At 42.1% G+C, this 16,206-nt stretch overlaps 1 protein-coding gene across 1 annotated transcript; it reads right to left on the bottom strand.

Moving 5' to 3' along the window:
- Positions 1-1,761: 1,761 nt before the first annotated feature.
- phlda2 (pleckstrin homology-like domain, family A, member 2) lies at positions 1,762-3,522 on the bottom strand. The gene is made up of 2 exons (XM_061722564.1): positions 2,965-3,522; positions 1,762-2,127 (listed from the first exon to the last, which is right to left on the bottom strand). The coding sequence occupies exon 1, from the start codon at positions 3,427-3,429 to the stop codon at positions 3,013-3,015; it is 417 nt and encodes a 138-aa protein (XP_061578548.1). The 5' UTR covers positions 3,430-3,522; the 3' UTR covers positions 1,762-2,127; positions 2,965-3,012.
- Between the last annotated feature and the right edge of the window lie 12,684 nt (positions 3,523-16,206).

Raw genomic sequence — 16,206 nt, forward strand, 5'->3', positions numbered from 1 at the left:
TGTGTCTTCCTGCCCGCGTCTTTGAAAAACACAGGACTACGAGTTAAACCATAGCTACAAGAGCCGTATATTCCGATCTTGCTCATCCTTTCGTTTAAATAAAAGTTGTGCTTTGTTCACATTGTGACGAACTGCGGCCTGAGTTTGTGCCCATGCTGCGTCACAGGATGTTTATGCAGCCTGAGATGAGAGAGGGGAAAACAGCATGAGTCAGTCTGTATGGAGGTGTTCATACTGAGGCATTAAGCGAGGAGACTGCGTATTATGTAGACGGATGTCGATTATGCCTGCTATGTTGATATATAAACTGCTGCTAAGAGCCGTGTTTCGGGAGTTGTGTAAACTCGCTGGAAGTCATGTCAAAAGGCTTTGATGGTGGCCCGCTGGCGGATCTGGTGACAAAAACCCCTGTGCGGCACCTAGCCGAGGGAGCAAAGGTGTGCATATGTGTGCAAGATTGACGTGGTGCCAATTTGTGAAGCAGTATTTTTAGAAAGAAGGCCTGTCCGTTCCTGTAATACTCCACAGATCAAGGCTTTGATACGTTCATTGTAGCGTGATCCCACTTCAAAGCTGCACCCATGAACAGGATGGGACATGAGAGGGGGTGCGACTCTGTGATACTCTTCATTATTCCTGGCTGCCAATTTGAGTCTCTTCCACCTTTGACCCCTGGGCATTTGGCTTAAAACACACTTCCACTCCAGAAGACCCTCAGGCGAGGGTATTTATGTGTAAGAGGGGCTCAGGGCATGAAGTGCCTTTGGATTTATCTCCAATTCTGGGACAAACACCCACGAGTCTCTGACTGACTCCAGTTTCATATGTTTTACTCCCTTAAAATGTGACAATTTGCTATTTCCTTACATGGCTTTGCACAATATATACACATGTGGAGGAGAAGGTCTTTTGTTTTGAAAGGTGCAACAGGGATGGTTAACTTATTCACTATTTTTCCTTACTTTTTTCTTTCTAAAGGGCTCATAACAGTCAATCATTGATAAATGTGTGACTTCTCAGCTGAATGTCATGTTAAACCCATTTTTTGCCACCTAATCACTAAAGGATTGCTGCTAATGTGATGCATAAAAACATATTTACATGTAAAGAATATGACTTACTGAACTTCTCTCGTGCAGTCTTGGTTTTAAAACTTTAAACAACTCATTTTGTCATTTCTGACCTCAGGTTTATGATCTTGATGTGATATGAGCTGATTTTACAACAGTTATTAAGTTTTGTGTTTCCTGTCATTTTATATGCTCTGAAGGCTTTATTTCCTGATAAAGCAGTAAAACTGGCTTAACCATGTCTGAAATCTGACCAAATGTCAACTAAATGTGATTTTTTAAAACTATAAAAAGGTCAGTAAAAGCTCAAAAGTAAAAACTGTTTTCATATCTTTGAGCTGTTTTAAAATACATCTCTTCTACGTCTCAATAAAGCAAACACACCTTGGAAACGGGTGTGTTCAAAGACGCCACTGAGGCTTTCAAGTGTCCCGTGTTGCGGACCAGAGGTCTGCTTATCAGCTCTGACTCATATCTGAAACCTTTTCGGTGACGGAGTCACATTCCACCTGACAGCAGACAGGAAGGGGACTTTCCTGCCCTCCACTCCCTCTTCACAAGTGTATGCCTGGCATTTAGAGAAAAATGCTGCCGGTGAAATGTGTCCCTGCGCTGCGTCAGACAACCTTATTTGATCTTAACAGCAAGCGGAAGCAAGTTCCCCCATTCACAAATCACAGAGAGCACGGAGTTATGTCAAAAGTACACAGATATTTATTCAAATAAATACACTTAACACACGTCAAAATAGTAAATAATTTAAACAACACAAGCAAGTTTGCCAGTACAAAGCCATATCCTGGAAACAAATAAATTAACATCACGTTGTCAAGATCATTTCAGCCTGTATATAGACCAAACGAATGACATTGCTTTGACAGCTCAAGGCTTCTTCAGTCCTGTTCGGAGCTTCGGAAAAGTCAGTGGGTTTGGATCAGTTGTCCCGTCCAGTCCGGGACCTCCTCGGTCCCGAACAGTCCTTCATCTCCGGACCGGATCACCGAGTCTTCCTTTTTTTGGTCCGCGTAATTCTCTTTCTCAATGGTCCACATTGACACTGGAGAGGAGAAAGAAAAACGCATGTTAGGAAAAGCGACCGAGGTAGTTTTATTTACTGCGGTCAAGCAGCCGTCATACATTTATTTCATTACCTTGATGGCTATGTATGAAAGTATGGGTATATGAAAAAAAAATATCTGCATTATCTCAAACTCTACGACGAAGTATTAGGGCCAAACTAAGACAAAAAAAAAATTGGAAATCACAAGAATAAAGTCATAAATTACGAGAATAAAGTCAAAACCTAATGTTGAGAGAATAAAGTTGTTATATTATGAGAATAAAGTCGTAATATTACGAGTAGGCCTATAAAGTCATATTGTTGCGAGAATAAAGTCATAATATTATGAGAATAAAGTCGTAATATTACGAGAATAAAGTCGTAATATTATGAGAATAAAGTCATATTGTTGCGAGAATAAAGTCGTAATAATATGAGAATAAAGTCGTAATATTATGAGAATAAAGTCGTAATATTATGAGAATAAAGTCGTAATATTATGAGAATAAAGTCAAAACCTAATTTTGCGAGAATAAAGTCGTAATATTACGGTTTTATTCTCGTAGTATTACGACTTTATTCACGTAATTTCCTTTTTTTTTGTCTTAGTTTGGCCCTAATACTCCGTCGTACAAACTCAGTACTACATATCTTTCTGTTTCTGAGCCGCAATCATTCATTTGCCGTAAAGGCTGAAATAGGAGCACATGAGAATTTAGGAAGCGGCTGGATTTGACCACGTTATAAGTACGAATGACGGTTGGCTTGCTTGACGGCAGTTTTTATTTCTATCTGATATTTGGTCATGCCTGCACAGTGCCAGCTCAGTCTCACCATGTTTGGAGCAGACGTGGCCACCACCGTGGCCACCGCCGGGGCCACTCAGGGCGCCCTCGCCATGCGCCGCTCCTGCTGGCCCGGGGACGCGCTCTCGCCGTCCTGCCGCGTCTTAAAGTCCTGGATGGCCTTCCTGTTCTGGTAATCGATCAGGGCCATGGTGATCACCGCGTTCCAGCAGTTCTCCTCCCCGGAGCACCGGAAATCGATCTCTTTGTTATCCGTGGTGACGATGGTGAAGTAGACGAACTTGCCGGTGCGCTCCACGCAGTCCACCTTCCTGATGCTCTGCAGCTTCAGCTCCTTGCCCCGCGAGCGCTTCTGCGCGTCCGCGTAAATGTTCAGGCTGTCCGTGGTCAGGACGCACGTCTTTCTCTTCCAGAACTGGAGCAGGTTGTCGCTCCTCTTCTCCAGCTCTCCCTCCTTGAGAACCTGGCACATCTCCGCGGCTGACATTTTCATGGTTTATGTTTTTATGGCAGGTTGTGACGGACCCCGCTTGCTCTCGCCCCGCGCCGTCTTGAGGAAGGAGGAGTAGTAAGTCCAGAAACGTGGTTTGTGAATGAACGAGGCAACCGGAGGCTTTTATACTGACGAGCCTGGCTGTAGTCCTCCCATCCCGACGTCACGGGGTTGGGGAATGCGTGAACAGTTGCCTGAATTATGGGTCCGCGTTAAATTGACGCAGAGCCTACGGCGTAGGGTACGCGGGGCGCACAACGTACGGCACCGTACGGTGTGCGTCGCCGCGTACCTTACGCCGTAGGCTCTGCGTTGGTGTAACGCGGAACCATAAATCAGCCTTTAAATTCAACGCTGCATGTGGGCGGAAGCTGCGGGGCGGGCGGCCAGGGGAGGAAGTCCTAACGTGGAGCTAATTATACTGCCGACATGTTCATTAGTAATCCACATCCTACTGTGGATTTAGAACAAACATGTGCCCACTCGTTCGTGTGGTTAATGGCCCAGATGTGTACAGGGGGTGAGATGGGGCGTGGGCTTGCGTAAAAGTCGACTTGTAATACAATTCCAGTTCAATAAAATTCAAATGTAAAGGCAGATCCTCAGACTTTTTAAAAATATGGCAATCTCATATAGAATTTGACTTTATAATATTCATGCTGCACCCTCTCACTTTTTATTTATTTTTATTTTTTTGTACAAATTAAATTTTTTATCTTGTATTCTCTGCATAATTCTTGTCTGTAGAAATTGTAAATAGGTCATACTTATTCTCACTACCTCAAACTGCTGCAACTTAAAATGTTTATAATTTTGTACATAGAAATTCCACTTTTGTCTATTGTTCATTTGTTTATTTAACACCTTAACACCATAGAGAGCGAAACTACCGGAGTCAAATTCCTTGTTGGACAATGTTCGAACCTGGCCAATAAAGCTGATTCTGATTCTGATTCTGATTCTGACTTTAAAAATCTCGTAGGTCAATGTAAGGCACAGTGACAATGATAAGATCTGGGTGCAATGGTTTGTGTTGTTTTGTTGTCTTGTTTGTTTTAAGTGGGGTTTTCCCACCGTTTATGTCTGTTTTGTTAGGTTTTTGGTTTTGTTTCCGTTTTGTTTTGAGGGTATATGTTTGGATTTTATTTTGGTTCTTTAATGGACCAGCCCCAATTTAGGATAGGAAAACAATGACATGAAGTGTTTCCTACTTTTTTTTTTTGATAAGCCCCCTTCATCATGAAGTATGGTAGGAAGACTATTTAACTATTTAATTATTATTTCAGAGTCATTGATATGGTACTATCTGGTATTTTCAATTAGTGCAATGAGTATAATTTTTGGTTAGAATATTTGGCATGATTATAGCACTATGAAATATGTCTTGGTGTGTATGGACTTTGACTGACCTCATTTTTTATTGAAAGTTGAGATGTGGGGGTTTTGTGTTCTATGTATATACAGTATACCCCTCTTGTTGTGATCGAAAATATAAAAATACAATAAAAAAAATTCAAATTTACAAATATGACCCCCACTCACCCCTTTTCAGACATTTAATTTCAAAGTGGTCATCTATTTCTAGCTGTTGGGAGGCTTCTGTTCCACTTCGTGCGGGTGATTATTTTAAGGGAAACCCTTAGACTAAACAAACTCCGTACTTGTCTGTGGATGTCAAACTGCGTAAATGCACCCAAACAGTGCACAGGTCCAGTTTCCATCTGGAGAATGCAGAGTTCACGGGACTGCACGTCAGCAGCTGCAAAAAGGGAATAGTTATTTCAGGGGCAGCAGGAGGCCAGCAAGTACATATTTTTCATGGTGGGTCAAAATAATATATTCCTTAAAGGAGACAAATTATGAGGGGTGGGTCTGTTTTTCTCAGTTTTAGTGTATTTGTATCTATAATAATGATTTACAACACTGGTACAGCGCACGGGGTCCTGTTACATCACAGGAAGAGCGCAAAGAAGAATTCCCCATCCTCCCCATCTTTACGTCCACCAAACTCTGAATCACGTTGTATTTTCTGTACTTCGCCTTGGCCTGTCAAAAACCATTTTCCATACCAGTTGTATAGTTGATGCAACCTCAGAGAGAAGTGAACTAATATTTTTTTTTCCCTTTTAGTTGGAAAGTCTGATTATTTTTTTAAAAGTCTGCACCAGAAGACACTACTAAAAGAACACTTGACAACACGGAAAATGTAGCTCACATACAGTTCTTACATTAACGTCCAGAAACCTAGACAAAACACTAAGACAGAGGCCGACAGTGAAGCTTGTGGTTTATTGTGACAAAGCGGGTATAATCACCTTTTGACTGGTTTATTACGCAGTGTTCTCCAACCTTAGCCAGTTAATCACATGACTCACAAGAGTGAGCCTAAACTAAAGATGGGTACCAACTTTTAGTGGCTGAACCTATGAGAGGTGTCTTTGAATTTAAGAATAAAATTTTAATTCAAGCTTTTTTTCCCCCCAATCACTTCGTAGTTTGGTGGTATGAGCTCTCAGGCTGGGTACCGTCTCTAGACATAGTGCAGATCTCAGAAAAACCACATCCCGTGAAGGAGGCGTGGAGTGGAGTGGCTCACTCCACCCCATGAAACCAGTTGCTATGAAAAGAGCATGACATTTAGGGTTGAAAAGGGAGGCGTGGTACTGTATTCTTGTGGTATTTGGACTTTGAGACATTTCATAGACTTTTCATTAAGCTCTCAGGAAATGATGTCAGCTTGTGGGGAAAAAGATGTCTCCTTTAAATGTGAGTAAATGTAAGCCTGATTATTCAGTTCAGAGTCGGCTCATGGGTTTATCAGTTAGGTCCAATCAGTCCTTTCACACAATGAACTTGTGCTCCTGTTCGATCAAACTGTTCAGTAAACTTCAGGGGGAGGAGTGTGTGGTTGGAAACCTCGATTAAAAAGTTTGATTGAGTAAAAGCTTTATTTATGGAGCAAAGTTAATACTCATCTGCACAACAAACTCCCCCCTTTCAAGTCTCTTCATTTGTGTTTTAAAAATTCTGTATTTTGATAAGATAAGCTCTTATAACAGAAAAAGCTGACTCACTAAAGATGGTTAAGGCTGTAAACTTTATGTCTTTACTTTACAGGCGTCTCCTGATTTCTGATCCATTCAGAAGTGCCGGTGAGCAGAGATGAAAGCAGCGTTGAATGACCCTCACGCCCTCTGATATCACTGCTCAGGTGTGGCCTTGCTCTGTTATGGTCCTGACATCCGCCACTTCCACTCTGCACTCTTTCACTATCCACCGCAGCACCACACAGCGCCGGTCGCCTGACTGACTCATTCATGTTAGTTCATGTCCGACTGACACTGGATATGTGTCACTGAGCTGCCGGATCCTGTGTGGATCAACAGGAGGAAGCGTTAAGAAGCCAGATGTCGTTGATTTTTCCCCGGCTGCCTATTGTGTCCCACCGGGGGATCAGAAACACATCAGTGACCTCGGTATTCTTTCCAGATAACTGCACCAGCATGGGAGTGCGAGCGTAGTCAAAGCACCCACTTCAGGACTTCCTGCCTTGCCTGTCTGTCGCTCTCCCTTCAGAGACATCTTGGTGATCTCCTGCCCGCAGGAAGCTGGATGTCACTGAGGAATCACCAGCAATCATCACCACCACACACACACACACACACACACACACACACACACACACACACACACACACACACACACACACACACACACACACACCAGCTCTCCACAGATGGTGGCTACCTCCCTGTGTGGCCCTGATCAACAAACCCACCTACATAAGCTCTCACACATCAGCACCATCTATAATACAGATGTAATGGAGGCCTGCTGACTCCTGACTCATTCTAAACAACCAGCATGTTCAGTTTCCACCGCATGCAGGTTTGCACAGGAGTAAAATGTGGGGGAAAGTTTACCGCTCTGTCCTCAATGAAAACAACAGCTCTCGTGTGCAGTGATTCCCCCCGGCCTCTGCGGAGAGAAGACACATCCTCTAGTCTTTTCCTCCCTCCTTCCTTCCTTCCCTCCCTTCTTTTGTTTCAGGGGCTTCTCCACTTGGTGTCTGGCAATATACGTCTGAGTTGACATGCTTTTGTGTGTGTGTGTGTGTGTGTGTTTAGAGGGATATTGTGGTGGCTGCTTGCAGGCATGCCTAGGGAGTGATTCAGCATGTGGTTGGGTCGGTGCTCATATGAAGGAGTCTGCTTGCCAGCCGAGAGCCACGAGTGCATGTCTGAGGGTGTGAAGTCATTATTTATTTTACTTGGTAATATGACTAATACATCTTGGGAGGAAAAAGGGCGAGAGAATGGGTCAATAATGGAGGAGGCAGTAACGGGAGAGGCGTGGATAAAGCTGCCGTCTTCGCCCTATCCTCTGTGATTCTTCACATGAACCGGGGTTCTGGGTTTCGTATCCCTGTAATAAACTATCCATGTATTATACACTGCAGACAGTGATGGATGAGTTCAAAACGTTGTAATCCACAGAAGCAATAAAAGTCAAACCCGTCACTCTTTTTCTGTTTCTCAGGCTTGTGGGAAAGTACAACTATTTCTGGAGGGAATTGGGCTTTGTGGTGGAGTGCTGGGGATGTGTTGTGACAGCCTCAGGTTCATATCAGTGCACTCGGGTTCTCACTGTCCCACAATGTCACAACAAATCCCTCCGAGACTGAGAGGAGGACAGATAATGTGCCACCTGCAACAACTGAAGGAGGGATTTGATCACAAAATAGAGACAAAAAGTAAATAATAGGTTTTAAAGCAATTCTTTTGTTTCTGCATAGCATGTTTACTTCAGAGTGATGTACCTTTGTAGCCAAGGGCTCATGGGTGTGACAAGACAGCAGGTGGAAGGACCAGAAAATCTCAAATTTTGGAAGTCATGTCCAGACATGAAGCGGTTGAATGTTTACAGCGAGTCACTTTAGAAACACACACTCATATAGTGAGAATAAGTTGGTACATGTTTGAAATGATCCCTTGCATCCTTACCTAACGAGACATTGTATAATGTCTGACAGGACTGCAGAGCCGTGATTGAAGAAATGAGAAATCGTACCTGCTGCACTCACCATAAATATTAGCTCAATAAACAGTTTTTTGATTATATTTTTTGATTCTCATCATTTTGCATGATTTTACAAATTATAATAATACATAAATAAAAAAAATTGACTGGGACGGAGGTGTCAATAAAGGTGTGGCTTCTTTAAATAGTCACATATAAAGGTTTCTACCAAGAACACTAAATTATCAAACTCAAATTGGCAGCCATTCTCGTACCAATTGTGAATGCTACATGATGTTGCCAAGAAGTTGTCCAAAGGAAAAATGATGAGTTAAAATGATGATGTTTTTGAAAATAAACCTAGAAGTTGCAACATTGGAAAATTAGTAAGGTGATTAGTAGGAATGGGCGATATTTTACTGTACACGATAAACCGTCATAAAAATTCCCCACGGTAAGAATTTGTCATCTCGCGGTAAAAACGATACATTCCTGTTGATGACGTTTTTGTGTAAAACTGATTTATAGTTCTGCGTTAAATCCACGCACAACGTACGTGAAGGTAGGAAGGAAGGAAATGAGCCTAAAAGAAAGAAAGAAAGAAAGAAAGAAAGAAAGAAAGAAATGAGCCTAAAAGAAAGAAAGAAAGAAAGAAAGAAATGAGCCTAAAAGAAAGAAAGAAAGAAAGAAAGAAAGAAAGAAAGAAATGAGCCTAAAAGAAAGAAAGAAAGAAAGAAAGAAAGAAATGAGCCTACAAGAAAGAAAGAAAGAAAGAAAGAAAGAAAGAAAGAAAGAAAGAAAGAAATGAGCCTGAAAGAAAGAAAGAAAGAAAGAAAGAAAGAAAGAAAGAAAGAAAGAAAGAAAGAAAGAAAGAAAGAAAGAAAGAAAGAAAGAAATGAGCCGGAAAGAAAGAAAGATAGAAAGAAAGAAAGAAAGAAAGAAAGAAAGAAAGAAAGAAAGAAAGAAAGAAAGAAAGAAAGAAAGAAATGAGCCTGAAAGAAAGAAAGAAAGAAAGAAAGAAAGAAAGAAAGAAAGAAAGAAAGAAAGAAATGAGCCTGAAAGAAAGAAAGAAAGAAAGAAAGAAAGAAAGAAAGAAAGAAAGAAAGAAAGAAAGAAAGAAAGAAAGAAAGAAAGAAAGAAAGAAAGAAAGAAAGAAAGATAAATTCCCGTTGATGACGTTTTTGTATTGGTATTTTTTTCGTTATCGGGATAGATGCCAGAAATTATCGTGATACATTTTTTAGTCCATACCGCCCATCCCTAGTGATTAGTGAGTAGGAGGTCCAGGGATATACCGGATGATTGGGATAAAGGATTAAAAGTCACTATCAGAATTATTAGTTTATTGGTATAGTGAGGATTAAAAGTATAGAGGAGGATCAGAGAAGATGGTGTGTGTGGGGGAGTGAAGATCTGTTTGTGAGACACATCTGTCACTGGAGATGCTCCTGGTTGTTCCGGTGGGAAACACACCACAGTCCTGGCTGCAGTTTGGCAGTTGTTAGTGTTCCTGCTGCCTCTAGACGTTCTGATGACGGATCATCTCTCACTGCACCTGTGATGAGCTGATTGGAGTTCAAAGCCATCCTCATCCACTTTTAATGCCTTATTGCCATTTCACACAGCATTCATATCGTCCCTGTTATGCCATCAAAGGTGGAACTGAGGTGTAATAACGCAAGAACAAAATGTCACTGTTACAACAGCAAAGCAGAGCAACGGTAAAACAAAGACGGAAAGACCTGGCTGTGTGAACGGCACTTCAGGGTCTCGGAGTAGGGGGCTCCATCTTTGAAAGTTATTGACGTGAACCCCCTGTGGGGGTAGAAGGAAAGAAGGCCGGATAAAGATAGCTTGTGTGTTGGTGACGACTTTCATCACAGCTGGTGAAAACCTCCTTCAAAAGTGAACGGTACTTAGTCACCTTAACAACAGGGAGCAGAACGGATGAGCTGCATGTGATCGGCCGTTGACAACGCCGAAAAAGCCTGCAGGTAACAGCTGCACACTGACACACACACACACACACACACACACACACACACACACACACACACACACACACACACACACACACACACACACACACACATCCTCCTCCTCAGTGACATGCCCTTGTGATGAGACTCTGCAGCTATTTGAGGCATTGTTCTGATAAGCCCTGCGTGTGTTTGTATTTGTGTGTGTGTGTGTGTGTGTGTGTGTGTGTGTGTGTGTGTGTGTGTGTGTGTGTGTGTGTGGCCATGCCGGCATTCTACAGCGTGGGAAAAAGAACAAATGGCTGATGAGGACTGCACTCAAACACAATACTTCAGAAGGACCAGTGACAACAGATGTGGGTGCAGTCTTACATGATTTAATGTCTTAAGAGCAAAAGGACATTTGCTGCGTGATAGCAGCAAAAGATGTAAAAAAACATTTTAAATGTGACATTTACCTCACATTTTCCATCATCAGCCAGCTAGTTTTCGTGTGTTACTGTTGACTAAGTATGCTTGGTGTCTAAAAAAGGAGTGAGAAAAAAAGTAAAGATAAGAATGGTCGAGCATACGTCAAACAAGAAACTAAATCTGAGGTGTTCCAGGAAAATCTAAGTCACAAAGGTTTGACTGTACACGCAAACCTGGAGGACAAAGGTGCAGCAACTTATGAAACACCACCCCTCCAGCCTCCTGAGGTGGATTTTGTTGCAAGCTGGCATTGATTTCTGCACGACTTGACGTGCCAGATCATTCGATATGCAGAACCTTGATTCGATCTCCTGCTGTGGACACAAACGCATACAGTGGCTCTAATCCCAATATGACACATTCTCTTGTGTGCTGGTGTAGATTCATTGTCATTCAGATCACGGTAATCCTCAAAGGCCTGACACCAAGGCAATGTTGTGATCACAGTCCTGCAAATCTTTTAAGAATCCAAACTGGCCTGCAGGAGGAGGTTTCGCACCACATGTTTTGATGAGTATAAATAAGACTGAATTGATCCCAGAATATCCCAACTCCAGGATGCTTTCCAGCCAGAATGAACCATCGGATAGATATCATTGTTAAACAAATGTTCTCACCCCACCACTATATGTTCTATATTGTTGCCCTTTGCAGCGGGCTCCACTGTTTCTGCATTTACCTGGGGATTTTTCTGCATAGTTCACACTCAAAAGCGTGAAGTATGCAGTTTATGATAGGCACATTTTTTCACACATCACATCAGCCAAGACTCCAGCGAGGCCACGCCTTAGGGTGTCCAGCACCTCATTCTTGCCAACTTGATGTTGTAAAGAATGGCAGGTATGCAGGTCTGCAATCCTTCTCCGTGCCAGGAATGAGGCATTCACTTTTGCTGCTGCATAGCTTCATTCAGGCTTAAATGATACAGTCTTCCGTTGACACAATCTAATCTGTGGTGGGAAAAGACTTGACAGTCAGACCTTTGTTTATGTATCCCTGTCCTTGTGCTGTCCAAGTCTGACCCGTGAATCAAGTTTGTCTTGACACTGATGATGACCCATCCTGTCTCGAGAAATAATTTGAAATTAAACAGAATAATACCTTTTAGTCTTATAAATTGTATAGGAAGAGTGATAAATAATGAATCGGCCACGATTCTTCCTCTTTACCCAGAACAAATCTGGCAAGTTTAAATCTGGCTGGATTTCATCCATCAAACTCAACTATTTGAATTCTGTTAATTATTGATGAGAACCATGTGACGCAGTTTCCAATAAGTGAACGACTTCAACACAAACTGATTTGACCTTCTTATAAATGACTCTCAACAAACCAAAGCATGAAGCATCAAATAATATTTACATTTATTCAAACAAGGCTTGCCTCTTTTAGCTCTGTTCGGCACTCCCCTTACGAGAGCCATTCCTCTACGTCTACCGGTAATACCGACCGACAGCTTTATATGTGCTTGGAAGACGAGGAGCGTGATTCAGGTTAAACATGCCACACCTAGTTCCCTGTTCATTCATCAATCCATTCACAAACCCAGACGGAGGTGTGCTGCACTGAAGCCGTACCATGACTGGGTGTGAAGCTTTTTCCCCAGAGAGACAAACACAAAGGAAACTGGCCATAATAAAATGAATCGTATAAAATTAGCACATTTATAGTGGTTGTTGTTTGTAATCTATCTTTGAGTGCACAAAAACAGAAAAAGAAGAGAACAAAAAAGAGCAAAGTGTGCCTTCAGCATGAGAGATTGTACAAATCCATCTCACAACATGTTTAAAAGATTACGACAGTAACGACTCCGTCTTTGTGTCATCACAAGCCGCTCAACAGTCAGTGGTTTGGTAATCTGCCCACGCCTTTTTCTACTGCCACTTACTGTTCTTCCTCCTACGGTTCAGAGTGGTTATAACATTCACATGGACTGAAAATGCCCCGTTTATACTCAGATGGACAACTTTAAGTGGGCTGAGAAAGAAAAAGAAAAGAAAATGTGTTTGAGCCAAGAACTGTCAAAATCCCTTCATATTTCCAGAGCTGACGCCCACACAACATTCAGGCACAAAGGTTAACTGTAAAACCCAGCCCGACGTGTTAGTCACTGCCGTGTTCGTTCTCGTTCCTGGAGGAGATTATTTATTATTTACCACCTTAAAGATGTTGGCCTGCCTGAACAGAGGATTGCCTGAGCTGTCTGCTGTGTGTGTTGATGCTGGTTTGTACGTGCACCGTAAATGTTGGCAGAGGAAGTTGGGATCAATAAACATGTCTTGTGTAGCTGAAGTTTGTTGTGAACTGCACACATAATTACACCCCTAGGTTTTGTTTTCTTCCAACCACGTAAGCTCAAGCTCAACCGAAGAGTAAAGGTTTATGAAATGTGATGAGAGAGAGAGAGAGAGAGAGAGAGAGAGAGAGAGAGAGAGAGAGAGAGAGAGAGAGAGAAGAGAGAGAGAGACAAAGAGAGAGAGAGACAAAGAGAGAAAGAGAGACAGAGTGAGAGAGACAGACAGGTTAGTAAAGGGATGCACCAGCCAGGTAAAGCTGAATAAACTTATTACTTAGAAGTTAAACACATGTAAATTCGGCCCTGACACACCTCTGGTAAGTAAACAGAGAAACAAACCAGACAACCAAATAAACTTTAGAGCTTTCAGGGACAGAAAAAAGGGTTATTATATATTATATATTCTTTCTCTGAAATTTCATTTGATTTGTTAACACACATCCAAAAAGGTGATTTTTTTTTAATTATACAATATAACTGTCATTCCAAATTCTCCTCATTGTCCTTGTTCTGTCACGATTCAAAGTCGATCGGCCCTTGGGGGCCCCCTTCTAGCTCAGGGCCCCAAGGATTTGCTTGGTAGGCCTGTTGGTAAGCGAGCCTCTATTTACCCTACCAGTGTCCAAGCGCCAACCATCTTACTTCGGCATTGACGCTCATGCGGACCTAAGTCTCGCTTTTGCAGTTCTTCGACTGACTGTTAGAGGCTGGCTGCAAAAGAGAAGTCAGTTTCCATTAACTCCAATGTTAAAATGTCTGAGTTTAGAGCAGAAATTACACACATAATTACAAAAAAACCCAAAACATTTTGGTCTGAATCTTTTGATTTCACATCCATGACAACTCTGAGGGGGCGAATATTTTTGTACATAGGAGAGTTTATGTCAAGCCATACATTTCTTTCTAGAATGATTGATTGGCAGTCGGCTAAATCAGTCGCCTGCAATTATCCCTTCCTCATCTGTAATCGTCCTGCTACCACACTTTGCGAAGCAACCACCTGTTATTTTCTATTTCGCCGTCGAGTTGACATGTTAAATGGTGCATCCTGCTGGAAACATCTCACGGCACCTCTGCAGATATTTTGGCGGGGTTCAGGTAAAAGAGCTGGGAGCAAAACTAACTTGAACTAACTGGCACCCCATATGAAGAAAAACTGGCTTCAAAACCTGTCTTCAGAAACCAGTGAGTCACATGACCCAATGCTTCATCCATTGTTATATTCAGTGTATGGCAGTGTCTAAGCGTTCATTTTTTTCATTTATTCATACCTGCACAAGATTTGATGGTCATTCATTCAGAAGCTGCTGAGACACGAGCGATGGACCAAGTAGCTGACACAGCCCTCCACGGAGCTCCTGAATGCAGATAAATCGTAATGTTGGTGCATTATGTATAGGCTGGTAAATGTGCTTAATGATCATAATGCGCTAAATGAGATCTCTACTTGGAACATGAATCACCATCGAGTGTGAATCACCATCAGCAACATTATCAGATCTTAGAGGTAATGGGCTCTTTATCAGGCTGCCAGTTTGGCTCTTGGAGCTCAGAACACCAACTCAGCGTCAGCAGCATAAAGCAGCCCTCTATTTCCCTTTCTCTCTGGAACTCAGTCTTACTCACAGCACTTCCGATTGGGAGGAAACTAAACATAAGATCCCACACAGACAACACTGTTCTCACTCTCCTATGTGTGCTGACATGCAGAAGGGCAGCCAGATGCACCTAGAGGCCACGAGTGTGTCGCTGGGCGCAGCTGCGCCATGGAGGAAGCTCGGAGAGAGACTGCTCCCTTTTTACACTCCTGCTGGATGAGGATGAGACGGCGGCTCCAAGCTTCGCTCAGGAACAACCCCAGCAGTGTCAATACTCCTTTGTTCCACTTCTTTGTTTCGTTCTCCTGCTGCGCACATGTGCACAGTGTAGAGCGCTGAGTTCATTTGACAGAATCTGGTCCATGTGTTGTCTTTCTTCCCTCTCTTTGTCCACACACCCATGGACACTTGATAAAACATCATCAAACAGCTGGGGAGGCGTGTGCGCAGGATGTTGAGAGAGTATGGAACATAAAGCCTCACTGTTGTTTCTCTTTTTACATTTATTTTTAATTCCTCCATCTTTCAGCAAGAACCGAATGAGCTGATTTTTCCAATAAATTACAAATTCAGTTCAAAAGTCTAAACTCGTCTAGTTTTGTGGACGTGTTTACAACCATACACGGATAAGACAGCGCTTGCTTTTGGGTTATTTATCTGAACATCCATCATAGATACAGGTGAATTATTCTGCACTAATGTGGACATACAGGTGCTCAAATAACTGTCTTAAAATAGATTTGTTAAAAAAAAAAAAAGTATTTCCTTTACCCCTTCATCTTGTTCAGAAACAGCAGGACAGACAATAGGTGTTTATTCTGTTCATATGAGGCATTTTTCAAAGACTTTAAGAATAAAGAATAAAACAAACTCATCACTATAAACAACAATTATCTCTTATATTTCCTTCACCTTGAAGATTTCATTCGCTGAACTCTGTATTTAGAGATCAGAGAATGAAGCTTTGGATTACATTGGAACACTAGAAACAACACAGCAAATGTATGTACAGAAGTATAATATAGGCATTTGGATCACTATATCTCCACTGTGTAGTTCCTTTACCCCTGGCCTTTTTATTTAAATTGCAGAAATGAGCTTTCAGCCATAATCAGACTCCTTGTTACAGTGGGCCGATCCACCGCCCCACACATCAGCCCCGGCCTGAATAGTGCCTTGTTCTCAGGTCTTAAAGTAAAATCCCCAAAAATTACAGTCACAGGCTGTCGAGAGATTTCGCTCTGCAGTTCAAATTCTTTGGAGGGATCAGAATTCAAAGATGATTTATTATTCCCTTCATAATATGAAATCCCCTAAGGCAGTTTTCAAGCTTTTAAGAGATAGCTTGGATGGTGACCTGAGCCATGTTGGACAACATGCTGCTTTCTCACCATCTCAAGTTGATGCCTGTTCT

This window comes from Cololabis saira, chromosome 5 (genome assembly GCF_033807715.1).
Source record: "Cololabis saira isolate AMF1-May2022 chromosome 5, fColSai1.1, whole genome shotgun sequence".
In the NCBI taxonomy this organism is placed as follows: domain Eukaryota; kingdom Metazoa; phylum Chordata; class Actinopteri; order Beloniformes; family Belonidae; genus Cololabis; species Cololabis saira.

Coding starts and splice junctions, on each gene's coding strand:
- phlda2 (XM_061722564.1), bottom strand. CDS start 3,429: ATGAAAATGTCAGCCGCGGAGATGTGCCAGGTTCTCAAGGAGGGAGAG.